General features: G+C 44.3%; 3 protein-coding genes across 3 annotated transcripts; 2 read left to right on the plus strand and 1 right to left on the minus strand.

Annotated features, from left to right (window-relative positions):
- Positions 1 to 662: 662 nt before the first annotated feature.
- On the minus strand, positions 663 to 4,908 carry LOC127337129 (uncharacterized). Its single transcript, XM_051364014.2, has 3 exons — positions 4,603 to 4,908; positions 4,259 to 4,461; positions 663 to 1,049 (listed from the first exon to the last, which is right to left on the minus strand). The coding sequence occupies exons 1-3, from the start codon at positions 4,690 to 4,692 to the stop codon at positions 794 to 796; spliced, it is 549 nt and encodes a 182-aa protein (XP_051219974.1). The 5' UTR covers positions 4,693 to 4,908; the 3' UTR covers positions 663 to 793.
- Positions 4,909 to 10,052: 5,144 nt separating this feature from the next.
- Positions 10,053 to 14,714, plus strand: LOC127337130 (uncharacterized). The gene is made up of 12 exons (XM_051364016.2): positions 10,053 to 10,206; positions 10,753 to 10,855; positions 10,953 to 11,130; positions 11,226 to 11,420; positions 11,901 to 11,978; positions 12,200 to 12,513; positions 12,632 to 12,742; positions 12,825 to 13,315; positions 13,414 to 13,582; positions 13,787 to 14,026; positions 14,159 to 14,293; positions 14,378 to 14,714. The coding sequence occupies exons 2-12, from the start codon at positions 10,853 to 10,855 to the stop codon at positions 14,513 to 14,515; spliced, it is 2,052 nt and encodes a 683-aa protein (XP_051219976.1). The 5' UTR covers positions 10,053 to 10,206; positions 10,753 to 10,852; the 3' UTR covers positions 14,516 to 14,714.
- Positions 14,715 to 14,826: 112 nt separating this feature from the next.
- On the plus strand, positions 14,827 to 17,513 carry LOC127337131 (uncharacterized). The gene is made up of 2 exons (XM_051364017.2): positions 14,827 to 16,892; positions 16,974 to 17,513. The coding sequence occupies exons 1-2, from the start codon at positions 15,726 to 15,728 to the stop codon at positions 17,355 to 17,357; spliced, it is 1,551 nt and encodes a 516-aa protein (XP_051219977.1). The 5' UTR covers positions 14,827 to 15,725; the 3' UTR covers positions 17,358 to 17,513.
- The last annotated feature ends 1,791 nt before the right edge of the window (positions 17,514 to 19,304 follow it).

Genomic DNA, 19,304 nt, shown 5'->3' on the forward strand with positions numbered 1-19,304 from the left:
CAGCAAATTATGATATAAAATAGTGATGCAAATTGGACGTATCAGGTGGCAGAGGAGGAGGTAGCCCGCGTGGAGGCAACAGAGGAGCAGGCGCGCGTGGCGGCGGAGAAGAAGCTGGTGCGCTTGAAGGCGGCAGAGGTGGCGGTCAGCGAGCCAAGCGTGGTGGCACCTTCAATGGGACTCCGGTCAGACCGAGGACATCGAACACCGCTGCCGATGCAAGGCACTCGTCGCTCGGACGCGCTCCGACGATGGCGCTGGCCCCTCAGGTCACGCCCATGGCCAGCAGTAGGCCTAGCGACTGTGAGTAACCCGACCATAGTAGGTCGCATGACGACGAGTAGCTACGGTCGTTGTAGTCCTGGATGAACTCTACTAACCATTTGTATAAAGATGGTTCATTTGTCCAATCAATAGTAATGACAAATTTTTGCTTATCTCTGTCACTGCCGACGGGCTCAGATACAACCAAGATGGATGTGCGTCGCATCTGCCGTGACGCATATTTAAACCATGTTTGCGTCTCGGCGGACAGGTCGGATCGCTGATCTGCCCTAATTCTAGGATAGGGGAAGAAGGGAATATGGACAGAAGAGGCTCTCGATTCATTCTATTCTACTGTTCACGTACATAAAAAAAAAATCAGCTGCCCTCTAGTAATGTACGGGTATAATAAGCTCTATTAAGTTCTCAACAGTCTCACATACAGGATCTGTACATACATCGACAAATATACAGTGTTCAACTTCAACACACCTAGTAGGTAGAGAGGGTCGATGTGAATTTGGATCCTTCAGATGCGGGTCATGCCGATACCGCCTCCGTGGATGATGGGAGGGGTGGCCGCGGCAGCGGCAGCGTAGAACATGTAGTGGAGCTCGGCAAAAAGCGCGGCGAGGAAAGTGAAGGCGGCGCCGGCGGCGAAGACGCCCTTGCGCAGCATGGTGCAGTGGGGCGGACCGTTGATGAAGTAGCCGCTGTACTTGGTGTGGTACGCATTCCGGACCGATCCCGCCAGCAGGCACAGCTCGGCGATAATGAACGTCAGCCTGCACCATTTCAGAGCTTCAGACTTCAGATTTTTCATGCTAACAGTTTGAGTAGCTGTCAGAGTCATTGAAGGTAAAATAAAAAATAAAAATTGCGGGTACATTGAAGGTAAATTTGATTGTACGAAGCAGCCAACCTAGCTGCCTGGTTGTTGCACGGAGTGGTTGGACGTGTTGAGCACTCTACTCTGAAATTAATTGACAGGTGACATTGACACTAGCCTGTAGTGTACAGAACTGCAGGGTCACACCCAAATATTCGCTCCTGTCTCTTGGACGCATAAATATTATTTTTTTCTTTTCGAATGGGTCCATATAGCTTCATGCGGTAGATTTATGAGAGTGAGGGTCCAGCGGCCCGATCCATCTGTTTGGGCCAGCCTGCGAGCCAGAGGCTCCAATACTTATCTGAGTTCAATGGCAAATTCAGTGACCAGGTCTATTTAGTTCCCGCTGGTTTTTTATTTCATTCAATTGAAATACTATATGAATGGAGAATAATAATATAGTTTACAACTAAATAGATTTAAATAGTTTATACCTAAATAAATAACATAGTTCACAGCCAGATGATGTAATTAACAAGCGAATTATAACAAATAAAATGAGAGGAGATGACTAATGGTTCCTAGGTGAGCCCACACATGCTCAATCAAATCCGTTTAAAGTCAATAGTAAATGCGAAGATCACGTATCTCATGATGCACATGAAGGAATTGTGCAAAAGTTGCTGCCTAGGCCCCGGCTCAACCAATTCATCCTAAATTTTCACTCAACAATGTTCATGTTAAGCATGATCATGCAAGTAGTCATCACCCCTCACATGGTCTTAGAGCAGGGTGCCGAACAGTAGCCCATCAAGATTGGTGTCTACCAAATGCATGCTCCACATCTTTCTACAAGTGTCTTGTTCTTTGGCCAACTTCCATTTCTCTTCCTTAGGATTGTGGATTATCTTTGCAATGGTAGATCCGTCAGGAAGATGTCATCAGCTATATAATACCCACTGTTGTATGCATGGTCATTTATCTCGGGGTGAAGCAATGGAGCATTTTCTTCTGCACGCCTAGAGAATACTTGACAACGCTGGAGAATGCTAATATCATTGTTAGAACCTACCATGTTGAATAAAGAGTGGCAACTCCAAAGATTTTTGTCGCAACAACCTCAAGAATGGTAGTGCACCCATCCACCCACCCGCTATATTTATCATGCCAAGCAAAATGACATTTCTTTATCTCTCTCAGTGCATGCAATATATGCTTCCAAACATTTCAAGAAATCCCTTTCCCTGTTGATCGACAACTGACGAGCGGTGTTGGCAGCATTTGGCTCTCTTAGGTAAACTTCTTTGAACAACACAATCACTACTTTACAGAACTTTTACATCGACATCGATTCAAGGCATTTTCCCTCATGCACGTGTACTCACCAAATAAAATCACTAGCAACTCCATATGCAAGCATTTGAATAGCTAGCGAACATTTTTGGTAAGAAGTGAAGCCAATCTGCATCGGTCTTGCATTCGAAGTATGAACCGTGGACCATGGTCCCTCGCGCCATCAAGAAGAATATGCAAGAACTGCTTTCTTGATATCTAAAAGCGGTGCCAGAATATGTGATCCGAAAATAGTCGATCGGTACGGTGGAAGTAGTCTTTGGAGAGATAATCATGGCCAGCTTCTCAATTACGCTTGCCCCACCGTGGCCTCGTCGAGCCCCTAAACTATGACATATGCTTCTCATTGTGCTCATGGATGAGGGTTGCCCAAACCATCATCATCATTTTGATATCACCATAAGAGTCGTCGCCAAATGATGTATCGACAAAATTCTTATACAAAACTTAGTCGACCTACCCTCCATCTATGTACAACATTAGACAATTTTCATATGGTGGTCACTATGTCAATATCTATGTCGGCGCACACGTCGGCGGATAAAATAGATAGGCCAAGTTTGAACCTTAAATTTGGCCGCGCAAATGTTCAAACATGTCATGTGCGACGCGGTTAATGGGAAGTTCCGAGCTGACGACCGATGAAATGGTCATGTCCTGGCCCGATAATGGAAGACAGCCGCAGAAGGCAACCAACACCGATGACGGCGTGGACTTAGGTGGCAGTGGTGAGTTCGACAAAGATACAAGTACAGCGGCGGGATCGGCTGCAAGGCCCTACCCGGTGCGGCGGCGGCAAGTGCGTAAAACAATGACGACATCATGTCTGGCAACAACGCTAGCAACAAGTGGTCGAAGCGGACGACACCCACAAAGGCGCCGAACGATGTAGGTGGCAGCGGCGCAGTGGTGTTGCGGTGCAGAGGGAAGTGGTCGATCCAAGTGTGAACTGGTATGTGTGTCATCGACAAGAAGGCATGCGAGGACAAGAGGGACACTCGCGGATGCTGAAGTTGTTCGCGCACTATTCCCTACCCACGTTGCTCGATTCATTTGAATTGCGCCGCTCGGCCGTGCGCCCTATCAACCTGGACATGATAAAGTCGGTTCATACAAGTCGGGCCGCTGGAGAATTTTCCTTATTTACACTTCTAACCAATACAGTTTTTAAAATACATTATATCATGTTTAAGTATTAGAGCAATATACAAAGTCATGCAAAATACAAAGTCAATATCAAAAATCATTAACATGCAAAATACAAAGTCAATATCATCAAACATTTAACGAAATATATTTTTATATAATATCTACAAAATATTATATTATTGATAGTTTTTTAAAAAACTTTGGTTAAAATTTATTTAGTTTGACTTTTCAAAAATTAAGCCTTAAGACTTTGGATGGAGTTAGTTTGAAGTAGTATTAGTAAATGTAAATGAAACGGCTAGAAGTAACGAGTAAAAAAAGGAGATTGTACCGAAATAGTTGTATCAAATTATGGTAAGAGTTAGTCGGCAGATACCACGTGATTTTTTATTAGCTGCTAATAAGATACTAACTCAGGAAGGATTATTTCTTCAAAAAAAAACTCAGAAGGATTGACCGGAACGATGTACTACATCTAAGAAACATATTAAACGACGCACCAACAGGCCACAAGGCCACAACTGCACAAGCTAGAGCGCCAATAAAATAAACCGAATAAAAAAGAACATGTGGGAGTAGTAGTTGCTAGCTAAGCCAATCAAAGATCGATACGTGTGATCGGCTGGAGTAGTTAATTGATTTTATTAACGAATTACGTACCAGCAAATGATGAAGCAGACGCCGGAGAAGCCGCGCCACCGCCCGGGCGAGAGCGCGCGGCCGCAGCAGAAGCACCGGCTGGCGCCCATGGCGACGGCCTGGCCGGCGAGGAGCAGCGAGAGCGCGCCGACGCCGTACCACGTGGACGCGTCCGTGGTGTACACGCAGTAGGACCTCCCGGCGCCGTCCTCGCTCACCTCCGCCTGCGCTTGGTCGTTCAATCCCCGCCAGCGACAAGAAACAGAACCGCTCAGCTCCGGATGATTGTGAACGAACGAAGGGAGTACTGCCTAGGAGGTAGCATGGATTGACGTGTGAAAGGTAACAGGAGAAAATCGGCTGACCGTGCTCCGGCGCCGCTCGGCGCCGATGGCGAGGACGAAGGCGAGGAGGTCGAGGACGAGCACCAGCGCGATGACGACGATGGACGCCATGGAGTGAGTTCACCAGCTCCGCAAGTCTGTAATTCCTGGGAGCAGTCGGAGCCTAACTGCCTGCTAAGCTAGGATCGCTCGATCACTTTCCTCTGGGTCTGGGATTAGACCCTTTTGTTTCTTTCTTTTGCTCCGCACCTGTTCTGCTGTCCGGCGTTGACGCTCAGGCCCCCTTGCCCAGCCGGACCCGTGATTAGCGAGCGGGAACCACTACTACCGGGTGGTTATCATGGAGATTAAACAATCTACTATCTTTCTTTTGCCGTTTTGTGTTGGACGAATGGTGCGTCGGGTGGGCACTGACCGAGCGCCGAAGGTTTATCTGAAGCTGCTACTAGCTCGGTGATACACTGACACTGGCGTGCACTTTGCGGTGGTGAGTATAGTAGGTAGCATGGTGTAGGCCGCTCGGGTGTTGCCGTGTCCATTTTCAGGGATCGGGCGCTAGCTAGAGCCAAAAAGGAGGCGGCCGCGGCCGCGGCCAGGAGCGGAGAACGGGAGAAATCAATGGAAGATCTAATCGGAGATTGGCGGCCGTTTTCTCGCAGAGATAGAGAAATGATGTTGATTAACTAGCAGCGTCTACGTGCACAGGCTGCAACCGGCAAGCTGATTTGACAGCGGGGCGCGACGTCAGATCATCTAGGTTGTGTGGGTTCGTGTGCTCGCCGCCCTGTCTTTTATGCCTCGCATAATTTCAAGCCTTCGTCCTCGGTGCAATGAAACTATGATGCTGCTATCTTCATTCTTGAATACAAGTCTTAAGATATTTTCATGAATACATTTTAGAGTGAGTAGTTAATAAAAGGCGGAGTCCATGTGCATTATTATACTTTGAATATATTGAGTGAGTTGTTAACAAGTCTTAGCTAGTACACCCATCTACATGCTTTCCCTTTTCAAATTTCCTAAATAGGTTCTAAAGTTGATTAATACGTAACTTGCCAATTGTTTATGGAATGTTGATGAAGAAAATTATAAGATTCATCTAGCTAACTGGTCATCTGTCTGCATGAGAAAAGAATTTGGTGGCATGGATATTCCTTGCCTCCAACATCCTAATTTCTTCTTGATTTGATGTTGGATCAAAAGATACGGAAGAGACTTTGTGGAAGAAGAAAGTTGATAGTAAATATAATACTAGGAATCCAAACATCCTCTGCTGCCATGATACACAACCTTCCACTTTTTGGAAGGAAGTGATGTGAGATGCTCAAGATGTTAAGGTATGGTAGAAATGGAAGGTTGGTAATAGCAGGAGAATTAAATTTTGGGAAGATATTTGGTTTGGTAGCACTAATCTTGTTGTAGAATGGTGTTCATTTAAGACGTGATTTTAGGAGAACTTTTGCTGATTAAATGATGTCTAAATGAATTGAGATATTGGCTATAGCCAGTGCCATTGTTTTTACTAGAGAAAAGGACCAACTTATCTTGTCATATAAAACCAATGGTGTTTATTCTTATAAACCCATTTATGTTTTAGTTAATTTTAGAGGTATACAACATATTTGTCTCCATGTTGTTTGGGATAATAAAATTCCTCTTAGGGGTATAGGTTTTCCTCTAGTTATTCTCTTAAAATAAAATTATGATAAGGGATAACCTTAGAAAACGGGATGCCAAAACCAATGAAATGTGACTTTTGCAAAGAATTTGAGTCAGTCAAGCATTTGTTTTTTGAGTGCATTGTGGGTAACATTCTCTGGAAAGATGTTGCAGATGTGTTTAAGATAGAAGTTAGATGTTGAGGATGTAGCTTCTAGATGGTTGTGTAACAAACGTTTCTTGTAGTTTACTTTTGTTTTCTTTGCTATTCGTTAGGGGGTTTCGATTCTAGAAATAGCTTAGTCTTTAAAAAATCGACATGAACTGATATGAAACGGGTTAGAATTTAATACTAGCATACCTAAGAAATTGGAAGGTTCCTTTCAAGGATATGTGTTGGAGGCAGCTCACATTGATCATGGATATGTTGGCCACAAAACTCAAGGGGCCTCTAATGTTGGAGGCTATGTGAAGTGCACAAGCTTTGACTGGATATCCTCTTGGACTCCTACGGCAGAAAAGATTCATGGAGGAAGAGCTCCCTAGCTTAAATTGAGGAGCATCCGGAGTAGATGTGGATTTAGGTGTTCTGGTTTTAGTTTATGTTGATGATGGCTTTTGAAGGAGTTTGACAAATTTTTGCGCGTGGTGGTTGAAATTGTAGAGTTTGATCAACGTTGTGCCCGCAGGGCATCCAAGACTTTCAGCTTTTGGTAGTGGTAGTTTTTATCTACCAATGATGTACCGTTTACTCTTAAGATCATGAATTTGGCCGAGATATTATGGTTTCCTGTCATGGAATGAAACGGTGGAGGTGTCTCCCTATAAACCTAAAATGTGCATTATACTTTCCATGTAAGTTTACATTTTCAAGTTGTAAAAAATTTCCAATGGCCTCAAATTAAGCTAGAAAATCCTATTTGAGGAATATTTGTTGTGATGTTTTTTACCTAGGCATTATAGAACCCATTGTCAAGATATTTATATGGATACTTAGATAGACACAAACTCATGGTATACGATAGAACAATTTACACTGTATACAGGCAACACTATACAATAAATCTAACTAGTACACGCTACTCTTTATATAGGCTCAATTTTGTCACATTTTCTATTTAATCTGGATTTAGATAGAATTTTGTTTAGCAAAATTTGAGAAACTAAATTTCCACGAAAAATCGATTATTAATTTAGCATTGGTGTATGTCTACTATGGTTGCTTCAACTGTACATCAATAAATCATGAGTTTTGAATTAACCGTGCTTCGGCGCCGCTCGGCGCCGATGGCGAGGACGAAGGCGAGGAGGTCGAGGATGAGCACCAGCGCGATCACGACGATGGACGCCATGGAGTCCACCAGCTCCTGAGGTCTTCCTGGAGTAGTCGGAGCCTAAGCTATGCTGAGAGAGCTCGCTCGCTCCCTCACTTTCCTCTGGGGTGGATTGGCGCGGCCGGGGATTGATTGGATTAGTTGTTTATTCCTATTGCCCCGCACCTGCTCGGCTGTCCGCCGTTGATGCTCAGGCCCCCAGCCTCGCCGGGTACATGATTAGCGAGCGAGAACCACTACTGCCGGGTGGTTATCTTGGAGATTAAACAATCTTCTATGGAGTAGTATCTTTATTTTGCCGTTTTGTGTTGGACGAAATGGTGCGCCATCACTAGTAGAAAAAGGTCTAATATTTGGAGGCCATGGAACATTAGTTTCGACGGCGTTTATAACCGAGACTAATACGAGCATTTAGTCCCAGTTCAAACGGCTAAGACATCGTATGGTATTAGTCCCGGTTCGAACATGACACCAACCGGGACTAAGGACCTACGACAGGCTTCGGCTGGTGCAGGCCTCTTTAATCTTGGTTGGTGTCCCCAACCGGGCACCAACCTGAACTGAAGACTTTCTAGGGTTTTTTGCTCCATACAACCTACCCCCTCTCTGGATTGTTTTTGCTGTCAGCCGTTGACGCTTAGGCCGCTAGCCCTAACGGACCCGTGATTAATTAGCGAGCGAGAACCACTACTGCCGGGTGGTTATCTTGGAGATTAAACAATCTATCTTTCCTTTGTCATTTTGTGTTGGACGAAGGGTGCGTCGGGTGGGTAGACTGGCACTGGCGTGCACTTTGCGGTGGCAAGTACCTAGCATGGTGTAGTGTAGGGCGCTCTGGTGTCGATTTTCAGGGATCGGGCGCTAGCTAGAGCCAAAAGGAGGCGGTTGCAGCTAAGGCGCAGAGAACATGAGAAATCAATGGAAAATCTAACCGGAGATGGAGGGTCATTTTTCTCGCACATATAGAGAAATGATGTTGATTAACTAGCGGCGTCTACGTGCAGAGGCTGCAACCAGCTAAATTGATAGTGGGGAGCGACGTCAGATCAATTAGTACTTGACACTCTAATTCATGTTACTTGACGCTAATATAGATGTATCTAGACACATTTTAATTGTAGATATATCCATTTTAGTGGTAAGTATGGATCAGAGGGAGTAGTAGATTAATTATGTGGGTTTGTGTGCGTTCGGGCTCCCGTCTTCTATGGCCTCGCATATTCCAAGCTAGCCCTAGTCTTCAATGCACTGAAACTATGAGATCTTTCCCCCCAAACGAGTCTTAAGATCTTTTCCTCAATAGATATAGAGTGAGTGATTAATAAAAGACAAGAGTCAATGTGCATTCCGTATATGTATGCATTCTAAAATTTTACAAATTTCTAGTGCTTCAAAATAAGCTAGAAAATCTTATACGGGGAATATGTGTTGTGATGTTTGTTAGTCTCGCACATTATCGAACCCATTGGCAGGATATCTATTTCTAAATATTTATATTTACACAAACTTATTATAAAAGATATACGCTCGCAGACACATAGACAACACTATGCAATTAATCCGAGTAGAACATATTACTCCAGTTTATGTTGACTTTGGATTTATATAGAATTCAATTTAGGGCAATTTCAGAAACTAAATTTCCAAGACAAATTGAGTATTAATTTGCCATCGGTGCATGTCAGTTGATGGTTGCTTCAGTTGTATATAATTAAATCATGATTTTTTCAACTAATAGTCACATCTGATAATATTGTGAGATGTAATAGAAAAGCTACATAAGATTGTAAAATAAAGATAAATATATTTAGTGATAATAAACTACAAAAAGTAAAAGTATTTGATATAAATATGTTGCGTTCATTCTTCTTTTCCATTAGTATGACATCCTGATCTGAATGGCTCTGGGTCATTATAGATAGGAATAGAATAAAATATGTCATTGGCAATGTATAAAGTTCACGCAGTCCTGACCCAACCAAATGCACACGTGAAGCAACTTCACGGTGCCCTTAATGCACAGAAAAACTGAAAGAAGTCATCGTTATTGGTATTTCGCTGCTTAGTACGTGTGGAATTATTTGAAATAGAAGAGGAAATTGCAAAACCGTAGAATTTTCGTGTTAGTTACTCATATATATACAAGAAATAAACTTACCAAGCGAATTTTTTGTAACAATAATATCCTTAATTTTGCTACCAGATACTTTTGATCGTGCCGAGTCTTTCGTGGCGAATCGAAGGGAATTATCTCGGTAAATGAGGAGCGGGACATGCGTTGGCCCGTCAACCACGATAGCACGTGATTTAGTACCTCCATCGTCCATAGCTAATTCCAATTATGTGTGGAATCATCTAAAAATAAAGAAAAGACCATGTGAATTAGTAAATTCGACACTTATGGGATACCTCGTTCCCATCGCTTCCCGTGATGGGCTGGGCCAACGAAAATCATTTCGACTTCGGGTCAGGATCTGAAGCAAAGAAAAAAAAAAGACGATCCCTTCCCCTCTTCTCTCCTGTGCTCGTTCGTCCCCAAGCGCCCGACCACTTCCCCGCAACCAACGTCCGATTCCTGGCGCGCGATCCGCTTGCTGCCCCGCCGCCGGATCCTGCTCGGCCGGAATAATCGGTAAGCGGCGCCGTCGTCGTTAAGTTCCGTTGCGCAAATCGCGCGCGGAGGCTGCGCGCGTGGGCGCGTGCGACAGAGATTCGCGCTCCGGCGGTTCGGGATGCGGATTCGCGCTTCCTAGTTGTTTGTTACTGGAGTTTTAGCTCGGGGCAGGAGGCAGCGCGGTCAGCTGCGGACTAGGTTTTGGGCTTAATTTGGAGCAGCTTTGGGAGGCTGTTTGTTCATTACCAGGGGGGTTGTGCTGCTCCATTTGAGTGCCAGGGGATTTTGTAGTACTAGTATATACACTAGTTCTGAATTCTGACCCCTCTATAGGTAACTTCTTTGGGCTGTTAAGAGAGCGGTGCCATTGCTTGCATATTATCCCTTCCAAAGACTGAACCTTTAGCTCTTACCGTGTCCACTATCTTTCGAAACGAGCTTCCAGCACATTATCTTATCTAGAGACGGAACTGGCCATAATTTACCATTTCTCACATTTATTCCTGCACGTGATAAAATCTGTGGTTTGGACTTACGTTTCACGGCGCGCTGTTTCCTAATCAGGACTGCTGCACATTGTTGTTGTATAAATCCGCGCTCTGATGATACGTGCGGCGATCGCAGGGACAGTGAAGTAAAACCAGTCTTCTTGAAATAATAAGAGATGGTAAGCTACTAATCTACCATTGCCACGTTGCCTGACCAGGCCGAGAAAATTACACGGCGTCTCTCTGTTTTGTAGCAACTCGCTAACTCCTCTTTAGTTTGTTCCTAAAACAGATAACCAATCTGATCCCGAGGATCCACGTGGAAGTTCTGGTCCTTGGCAATGCTCCATTTGCGCACAGGAAAATGACACCGGTCTTATATCCTGTGAGCTATGCGGCGTTCTTCGGGATTTGTCGCTGTATTTCAATAACGCCGATGAAGCGGAAGGTGGAGGTACGTGATGTTTTCTTGTTGCATTCCCAGACTTATTTTCTTTTTGTTCTTGTGAATTGTGATAAGATATAACTGTTGTCGCTTCTGGAATATAGATAAACGCAGAAGCAAGCATTCTGGAGTATCTGTACTGGCAAGATCGCTTTTCACACCATCCAGTCCAAAATCGAAACCTGTTGTTTTCTCGGATGGCTTCAAAGGCAACAAAAATGCAACAGGATATACACAAGCTTCGTTGGATGCTCTGCATAAGACATACATGACGCATAAACAGCGCCGCATTAACATAGGTAAATGACATCTCTACACCGAGCAAGTATTTACTTTGTGCAGATTATAATCCATCTGTTTTATCATTCTGATCTGCGTCATTTGCATAACCAGACATGTCTTGCATTGTGGGCTAGAACAGCTTTTTATGTGGATCTTCTCACTAAAACTTCACCAAAGGGTACACATTGCAGATTGTACATACATGAGCTTTATTTCTGATCTGATGTGCAGCTTATGAAGTATGCTTCACCCTAATCCTCGAGAATCTGAAATTTTAAGCTCAATGCAGATGTTCTATCATGTCCCTTGAAATTGGTGTAGACATTCATATGACGGACTAACTGTTCTTTCATTGGAGGTCCATATGTTATAGTTCTATAGTGTGTTGTTAGGATACACTTAGTATTTTCTAGTTCGCTTGATATTTGTTCTATTTCCTGATTAAATTTAACAGTGGAGATACCTGGAACATGACTGCATTCTGTTTATGTTGACAGTGCCTTTCAAGTTTGATATACCATCTCCTGATGACATGGTCTCTACGGGCTTAAAATCATCCAGACATTTGAGAAGAGGTAGCCTTTGCACTGCATTTCCTCTTATTAGTTGGACTACTTAAATGGATGCATTTAGTTCGAGTGAGTCTGTTGGTCAGATAGAGGGACAACTGTCTGCCAAAGTTACAGTTTCTAGTCCACTTTGAATATTCCAAACTGAAGTTACTTTCCACACTGCATCTTCTTGAGTTATTTGGCACTTCCTAGTTTTCCAATATTTACTGGGACCCAATCTGCAGATTTTGTTGATATCACCGTAAAGAAAGCTATGGCTGATGATGATGATCTTGTAACTGAGAAGGACACAAATACAGACCCAAGTTCAGTAATGAATTTAGATGAAGCTGGTGGAAGTAGTAGCAGTGTTGCTGCTGATTTTCAAGATAAAACTCTTGCTTTGGACAATGAGCTACAGAATTTGAGTTTGGAGAGGAAGATAAAAAGCAAAAAAGCCAAGATTAAGAAGCCAAATCATGTTTCACAGTACAAACCAGAACGATGGATGCTCCAGGGTGAAGATCAAGAAATGCCCAGACAACTAAATCTTGCTATCGTAAGTAACCACCTGTGCGTTATATAGTTGCTGGTCCAGTATTTTTATTACTAGTTATTTCTTTGGTTTTGCACTCCGCATATCTTTATGAATATGTCAAATTGGAATCTTATGCTAGGTTGGTCATGTCGACTCTGGGAAATCAACTTTATGTGGTCGATTGCTGCATGCCCTTGGGAGGATTTCAAAAAAGCAAATGCATAAAAATGAGAAAGAAGCCAAAGAAAAGGTCAGTTTAATAATCAGTGTTTCCAGCCTGTGCTTTTACGCATCTTGACAGCAGTTTATATTTACAAACTTTCTTCTCCCAGGGGAAAGGATCGTTTGCATATGCTTGGGCTATGGATGAGAGTGCTGATGAAAGGGCACGTGGCATTACAATGACTGTGGGCGTAGCATACTTTGACACCAAAAACTACCAAGTTAATCTGCTTGACTCCCCTGGTCACAAAGATTTCGTTCCTAATATGATTTCTGGAGTTACACAGTCTGATGCAGCTGTCCTAGTTGTTGATGCCTCTATAGGGTCATTCGAGTCGGGTATGGGTATTAATGGGGTTGGACAGACAAAAGAGCATGCACAGCTTATCAGAAGCTTTGGTGTTGAGCACTTGATAGTCGCTGTTAATAAGATGGATTCAGTGGAATATTCGAAAGAACGGTTCAGTTATGTGAAGTCACAACTTGGTATTTTTCTCCGGTCATGTGGTTATAAAGAATCGGCGATTTCTTGGGTTCCTTTGAGTGCGATGGAAAATGAAAATTTGGTGGCACGAGCTTCAGATACTCGTCTAACATCATGGTAATAAGATATTACCTATGGTAGATCTCCTTGCATATATTTTCCCCGCCAGCTTGGTATATAATGGTCTTACAAATGTAATTGATATATGCTACCAGGATTGATGGAAGTTGTCTTCTGAATGCCATTGACTCGTTGTCACCTCCTCACCGGGACGTTTTAAAGCCGCTGCGCCTTCCAATCTGTGATGTTATTTCATCCCACATGCTGGGGCAAGTGGCTGTCTGTGGTAAAGTCGTGTCTGGAGCAATCCGAAGCGATTCCAAGGTATCACTCTGATTTATTATGTCATTGTGGTTATATGCCTGTTTCTGCCTTTTAACTACAAGCTCCATCGCTTTCATTTCCAAGCAGATTTCATCCTAGCTATATGATATCGATAAGTGTTGTCAAACAGAACTAGTGTGCTCAGTAATTTCAGTCACCTTGCGTTGTCTGCTCAATCTGATCTCAAATAACCCTTTGTTTCAGGTTCTAGTTATGCCTGCCGGAGAGTTGGCTACAGTAAGAATCATCGAGCGGGACTCCTCTCGTCTCAGCTTGGCAAGAGCCGGGGACAACATTGCGATTGGTTTGCAAGGGATCGACCCTATCCATGTTATGTCCGGTGGAGTTCTTTGCCATCCAGATTACCCCGTGTCTGTGTCCTCTTCCCTGGAGCTGAAGATCTTGGTTCTGGACATCACTGTACCAATACTGCCTGGCCTTCAGGTTAGTAATTCGGAGGGAACAATGATATATCATCTCAAGCTTTAGTAGTACCCTTCATTTGGAACAGAACTTCTAGGATTAGTATCATCACATACCGTATTGCCACATTGCTGTGGTACCTGAAATTTGCAGCTTGAGCTCCACGTGCACCATGCGAAGGTGTCAGCGGGCCTGGTCAGGATAGTATCACTGCTGGACCAGAAGACAGGGAAGGCCTTGGCGAAGAAACCGCGGCTGCTGACCGCGAGACAGGCCGCCATCGTCGAGGTACGCGATCCAGTGCAGAAGATGAAACTGAATGCTCGTTGTTTCATCAGACAAATGCTTAATAATGGTGGTGTTGTTTGTCAGGTGAAGCTAGAGAGGGTGGTCTGCGTGGAGGAGTTCTCGGCCCTGAAGGCGCTTGGCCGTGTGTTCCTGCGGTCGCAAGGGTGCACCATCGCGGTGGGCGTGGTGACCCGTGTACATGAGTTGCAAGAGGAAGCTTAGGTAATTGAAATGTAAGCCTTTTTAGAAAGCTGATTTTGGACGGAGGCAGTACAAACAAACAGGTGCTAATTTATGGGCAGTTGGACCAGTTGTGCACATTTAGTTTAGGAAGCTGATTTCGGTAGGGAGGTAGTACAAACAAACAGCTGTTAATGTATATGCCGTTGGACCAGTAGTGTACGTTTAGTTGCAGATATCATACACCTGTCACTCCCCTTTGCGCAGACAGCAACGATGAAAACTAGTACTTACTCCGTTTTAAAAAGAATATTGCATATTTATCTAAATTTAGATGTACCCGTATGGAGGTGGCGTTTTGGCTCATAGGAGCAAATGCTCCTATTATACAAAATAATTAAAAAACAATTTTAAAAATATCAAAAAATTCTGACATAATTTTTTTGTTGTACATCTTGACATTCTATGTTAGTGCACAAGTTTTCATGGAGAAACAACATTTTATGTGGCGTGTACAAAAAAGATAAAAAAATGTCCTGTACGTAGTCGTGTTATAACATCAAAATTTGTCTTTTTTACTGGAGCCACAAATTTTTATAATTTTTTTTTAAAACTTGTGTACGAACATAAAATGTGTAGATGTACATGAAATTTTTTATTTTAGAATTTTTTGACACTTCGAAATGTAGATTCACACAATGGGAGCAAATGCTCCTATGAGCCAAAGTGAATATCCCGTATCTATTACATTAAGTCTTGCTTGGATTGTAGTTTTAGCCCAAAGCCCCTGTATTACACGGAGTGGAGAAAAATTCCGCCAAGGATACGAACACACACTTGGTTCGCAGTTTTTCTTTCCTGAGGTTCCTGTTTTCGCTCTGCAACTCCTGGGAAATTTAAGGTCCGGATAAATTTTCGCCGGTTTCGTTGTGCACTACGAAAACGCCCATGTATAACCGGGTCTGAAATGATCCAGATTTTTCAAGCAGGGTCTTAGGATATAGATACATCTGAATTAAGATAAAATCTAGGATCATCTTGTTCGGAATGGAGTATACTAGGTATAGTAATGAAATTGTCGAGCCGTGTACGTGTTAAAACCGGCGGTTAGTTCCCTTAATAACCTGCGTTTTTCGTTGGCAATACGAGTCCCAGTCGTGTTCGTATAGCACCCGTATATAGAGAGAGAGATTCACGTACACGGTACACCCAGTTTGACGGCTGTGCCGGTTTTCCGGTCATCCGGCTGTCCATGGACCGAACGCGGTGGCCGGACCTCGCGCCCGACGCTCTCCGCCACATCGCGGCCCGGCTGCACGACGCCGGCGACCTCGTCCGCTTCCATGCTGTCTGCCGGCCATGGCGCGACTCACGCGACGCGACGACGGCCAGCACCCTGACCCTCCGTCCATGGCTCCTCGCCGCCCAAGACAAAGACTCCACTCCCCTCAGGTTCAGGTGCATCTTCTCCAAGTCCAGCTACCACGCGCCGTCGCCGTCCATGAACCCGAGGAACTGGGTGTGTAGAGCCGATGGTACCGCCGTCCGGTACCTAACGGTCCAAAACCTCCGCCCAAGCCTCCACGATCCTCTCACCGGAGAAGAAGTCACCCACCTGCCTCCGTTCCTCGACGGCCAGTGGGATGAAGAGGAGGAGAATCCCCATGGCATCCTCTACGGCGACGGCGCCCTCCTCCTATACACCAAACACGACAGCAGGAACGCTGTCACTTGCAGGTTCAGGGCGATGCTCCTCCGCCCAGGTGACGCCGAGTGGACGGTCGTCGAGAGGACCCTCGAGCTCCCCTGGTACGGCTCGTTCTGCGCCGCTTACCACGACGGCAAGATCCTGGTGACCATGGGGGCTAGCCTCTGGCGCGTCATCGCGCCCAACGTCGACGACGTAGCTGAAGACGTGCTGATCCAGAAGAAGTGGCCGATATGGACTAGTGAGGAGGGCGGCGGCGAGCACCTGGAGCACTACAATTACGTCCTCGAGTCCCGCGGCGAGCTTCTGTGGGCGTCGGTTTGGGTCCACATGTACTACCACTACAGGTATGGAAGCCGTCGGAAACTCCAGGTGCTGGTGTACGCATTAGAGGAGAAGACGCGATGGGTGAGAAGGGAAGGCTTCAGCCTGAATGATCGTGTGTTGTTCCTGGGGTCGCCCAACAGCTTTGCCATGGACGCCTCCGTGTTTGGCGCCGATGCTGGCTGTATCTACTTTACCTACGGCAACACGAAGAACTTGCCTTACTTACAGCACGGCGTGTTCAGGTACAACCTCATTGATGACAGTGCCAAGTTCAGGTACTACATTGATGATGACAAGGCCGAGCTTGTCGAGCGTCTACCTCAAGGATGGGGTGACGTCAAGTGCACATGGCTCGTCCCCCAACCCAACATTGCTTCATTTCAGGTGCACACTAGCAAAACATCTTAATTTCGTATGTGTTTTGTAGTTGAATAGTATTCATTAACATTCGTTTTGCTCTCTCAGGAAATCAGCAGAAAGAGGTCGCTAGAGACTAAGCATCACCAGACCGCTCTAGTTACTGGTCCAATGCACATCAATCACATCTCGAGACATTACGAGCCCTGTTTAAGGTTGATGGTACGAAATCTGCCTGTCACGGTGAATAGCTTCCAGCTACAACTTTTCTTCAGCAAGCACGGCAAAGTGTCCGATGCCAAGATACTATACTACAAAAAGACCAAGCGCTCGCAGGGTATTGGCCTCTTAAACTTGTCAACCGTGCATGCACATCAGAAGGATGCCTTAGATGCTCTCACTGGACTGATTCTTGAAGGATGCAAGCTCGAGGTTATCCTGATCAAGGTGGGGCGGCCACGGCATGGGCGGCGGCGACGGTGTTGTACCTGATCGCTCGATATTTAGGGAATAAAACATTTCCCTAACTCAAAGATGCATATGATCCTTCTGCATCTATATATCTTGATATTCATTGTGCGGAAGGATCAATGATTGAACAATAAACAGGAAAAAGCAATACCTGTGAATCTTGTTTGTACTACTATACGGGCTCATTTAATATGAATTATATACAATTTAAATTCTATGAGAAATTTTTTTATACAAGCCATTTGATTTATAGAAACATATCCTATAGGCACTAGCTAGGAAGACTCTAAAATCAGCCCGGGCGCTTGCTCCCTTTAAACATGTGGTGGTGGTTACTCTGCATGTATTTAATGAGAGCTGGTGTATATTAAATGCAAGTTGTTGGGTTTTCGCAAAATAGTGGACTCGGACTATTACACTGATTTTTTTTAGAGAAAAACAACAGTCCATATAAGGGCCATAGTAAATTTATACTCGGTTAATAATAGAGTTACAACACCAAATTCATCAACAAGTACAAGGGATACTTCTTAATCAAGGAAATACAGGACGACAACAGCAATAGAGATCTCATCTGCATGCAGTATTAGGAGCACATCTCATCAATGAATACACAAGGAGATGATCTGAGTTCGCCACACCTTGAGTTGCGGATTACTAATTGTTTACTATTACTGCTCTAGTGTTAGTAATTTAGACTAGTCACAATGGTAGTATATCATAGTTAATTATATTTACTGATTCGTAGAATCTCAATGCAAAAGTGTGTACAAGATTGGTTTGACATTAATTTTTCTAGTTCTACGTGCTATGATACAGTATCTACCTATGATACTACTACCATCTCTTTCTTCATTTATTAATGTGACACATCAGCTTTTTGCATGCATGGGATGCATGATAGTAGTACTAGCTATGATACTCCCATTGTGGGTAGTCTTACCAATACAAAAGATGCGCTGTGCTGACATCTTCTTTCATAAGAGATACTGTCATTCACGTTTCCCATACCATGATGCGCCATGAGCAGCCAAACGAAGGTGATGAGCTCTCCGCCCGTGCTGAGACGTCGGGCATGCTCTTCTGGGCGGGACTTACCGCCTGCATAGAGGAGAAACCGCACCCACAGCTGCTCGAGTGTCTCCAGCTCGGCATCGATGCCTTGTGGCTGACCCAACAACGGGATCTGAGGGCATGGCCAATGCATAGCCCTAGGGATGTTGCCTCGCAGCTTTATCTTGGTTCGGGTGGTCCAAATTAGGTACGGATAAGGAGGCAGCCTCTTCATGAGGAGGCAGCTTCTTCAACCATAAAGTGAAAACTGAGTGCAAATATGAGAGAGAAAGAGAAAAACCAAATCACCAAATCAGTTTTTGAGAGAAAGACATATTAATGGAACCATAACATGACATACATATGTCAAAAGTTTTATCCAAACCTAGTTTTTTTTTATAAAGGATGCTCTATTACTTTGAGAAAGCAATTACATCCAGCCTCTGCACAACCAGGGTGCACACAGCCGTTTTATGAGTCTTATTTGGTCCATAAAAAGTCTAACTTAAAAAAAAAAACTAGGCGAAATACATATCGGAACGATGAAAGCATATAACGCCTAAGGTGTGGGTGGGGCTTCAATCCGTAGACTATGCTGCCACCCATGTAGGGAAAAAGTATCCCTCGCCGTAGTCTCCAACCGTGTCTGAGACCTCAAAGTAAATAGGTCTCGATTCTCCATGCGCTGAAGAGGTAACCACGAACGGAGAATACCTGTACATCTGTAGATGACCTGCAACAAAGAGTCATTTTTATCATTAAAAATCTTGTCATTTCTACTTAGCCAAAGCGCCCAGATAACTGCCAGCGCCCCCACCCTAAGAAGCAACTTAAACCTTGGCTCTATACCATGAAGCCAATTGCCAAAGACATTGGCCACACTAGTCGGAGGGTACAAGGTAGACGCTACTTGGA

The sequence above is a fragment of the Lolium perenne genome, chromosome 2 (genome assembly GCF_019359855.2).
Source record: "Lolium perenne isolate Kyuss_39 chromosome 2, Kyuss_2.0, whole genome shotgun sequence".
Taxonomy (NCBI): Eukaryota; Viridiplantae; Streptophyta; class Magnoliopsida; order Poales; family Poaceae; genus Lolium; species Lolium perenne.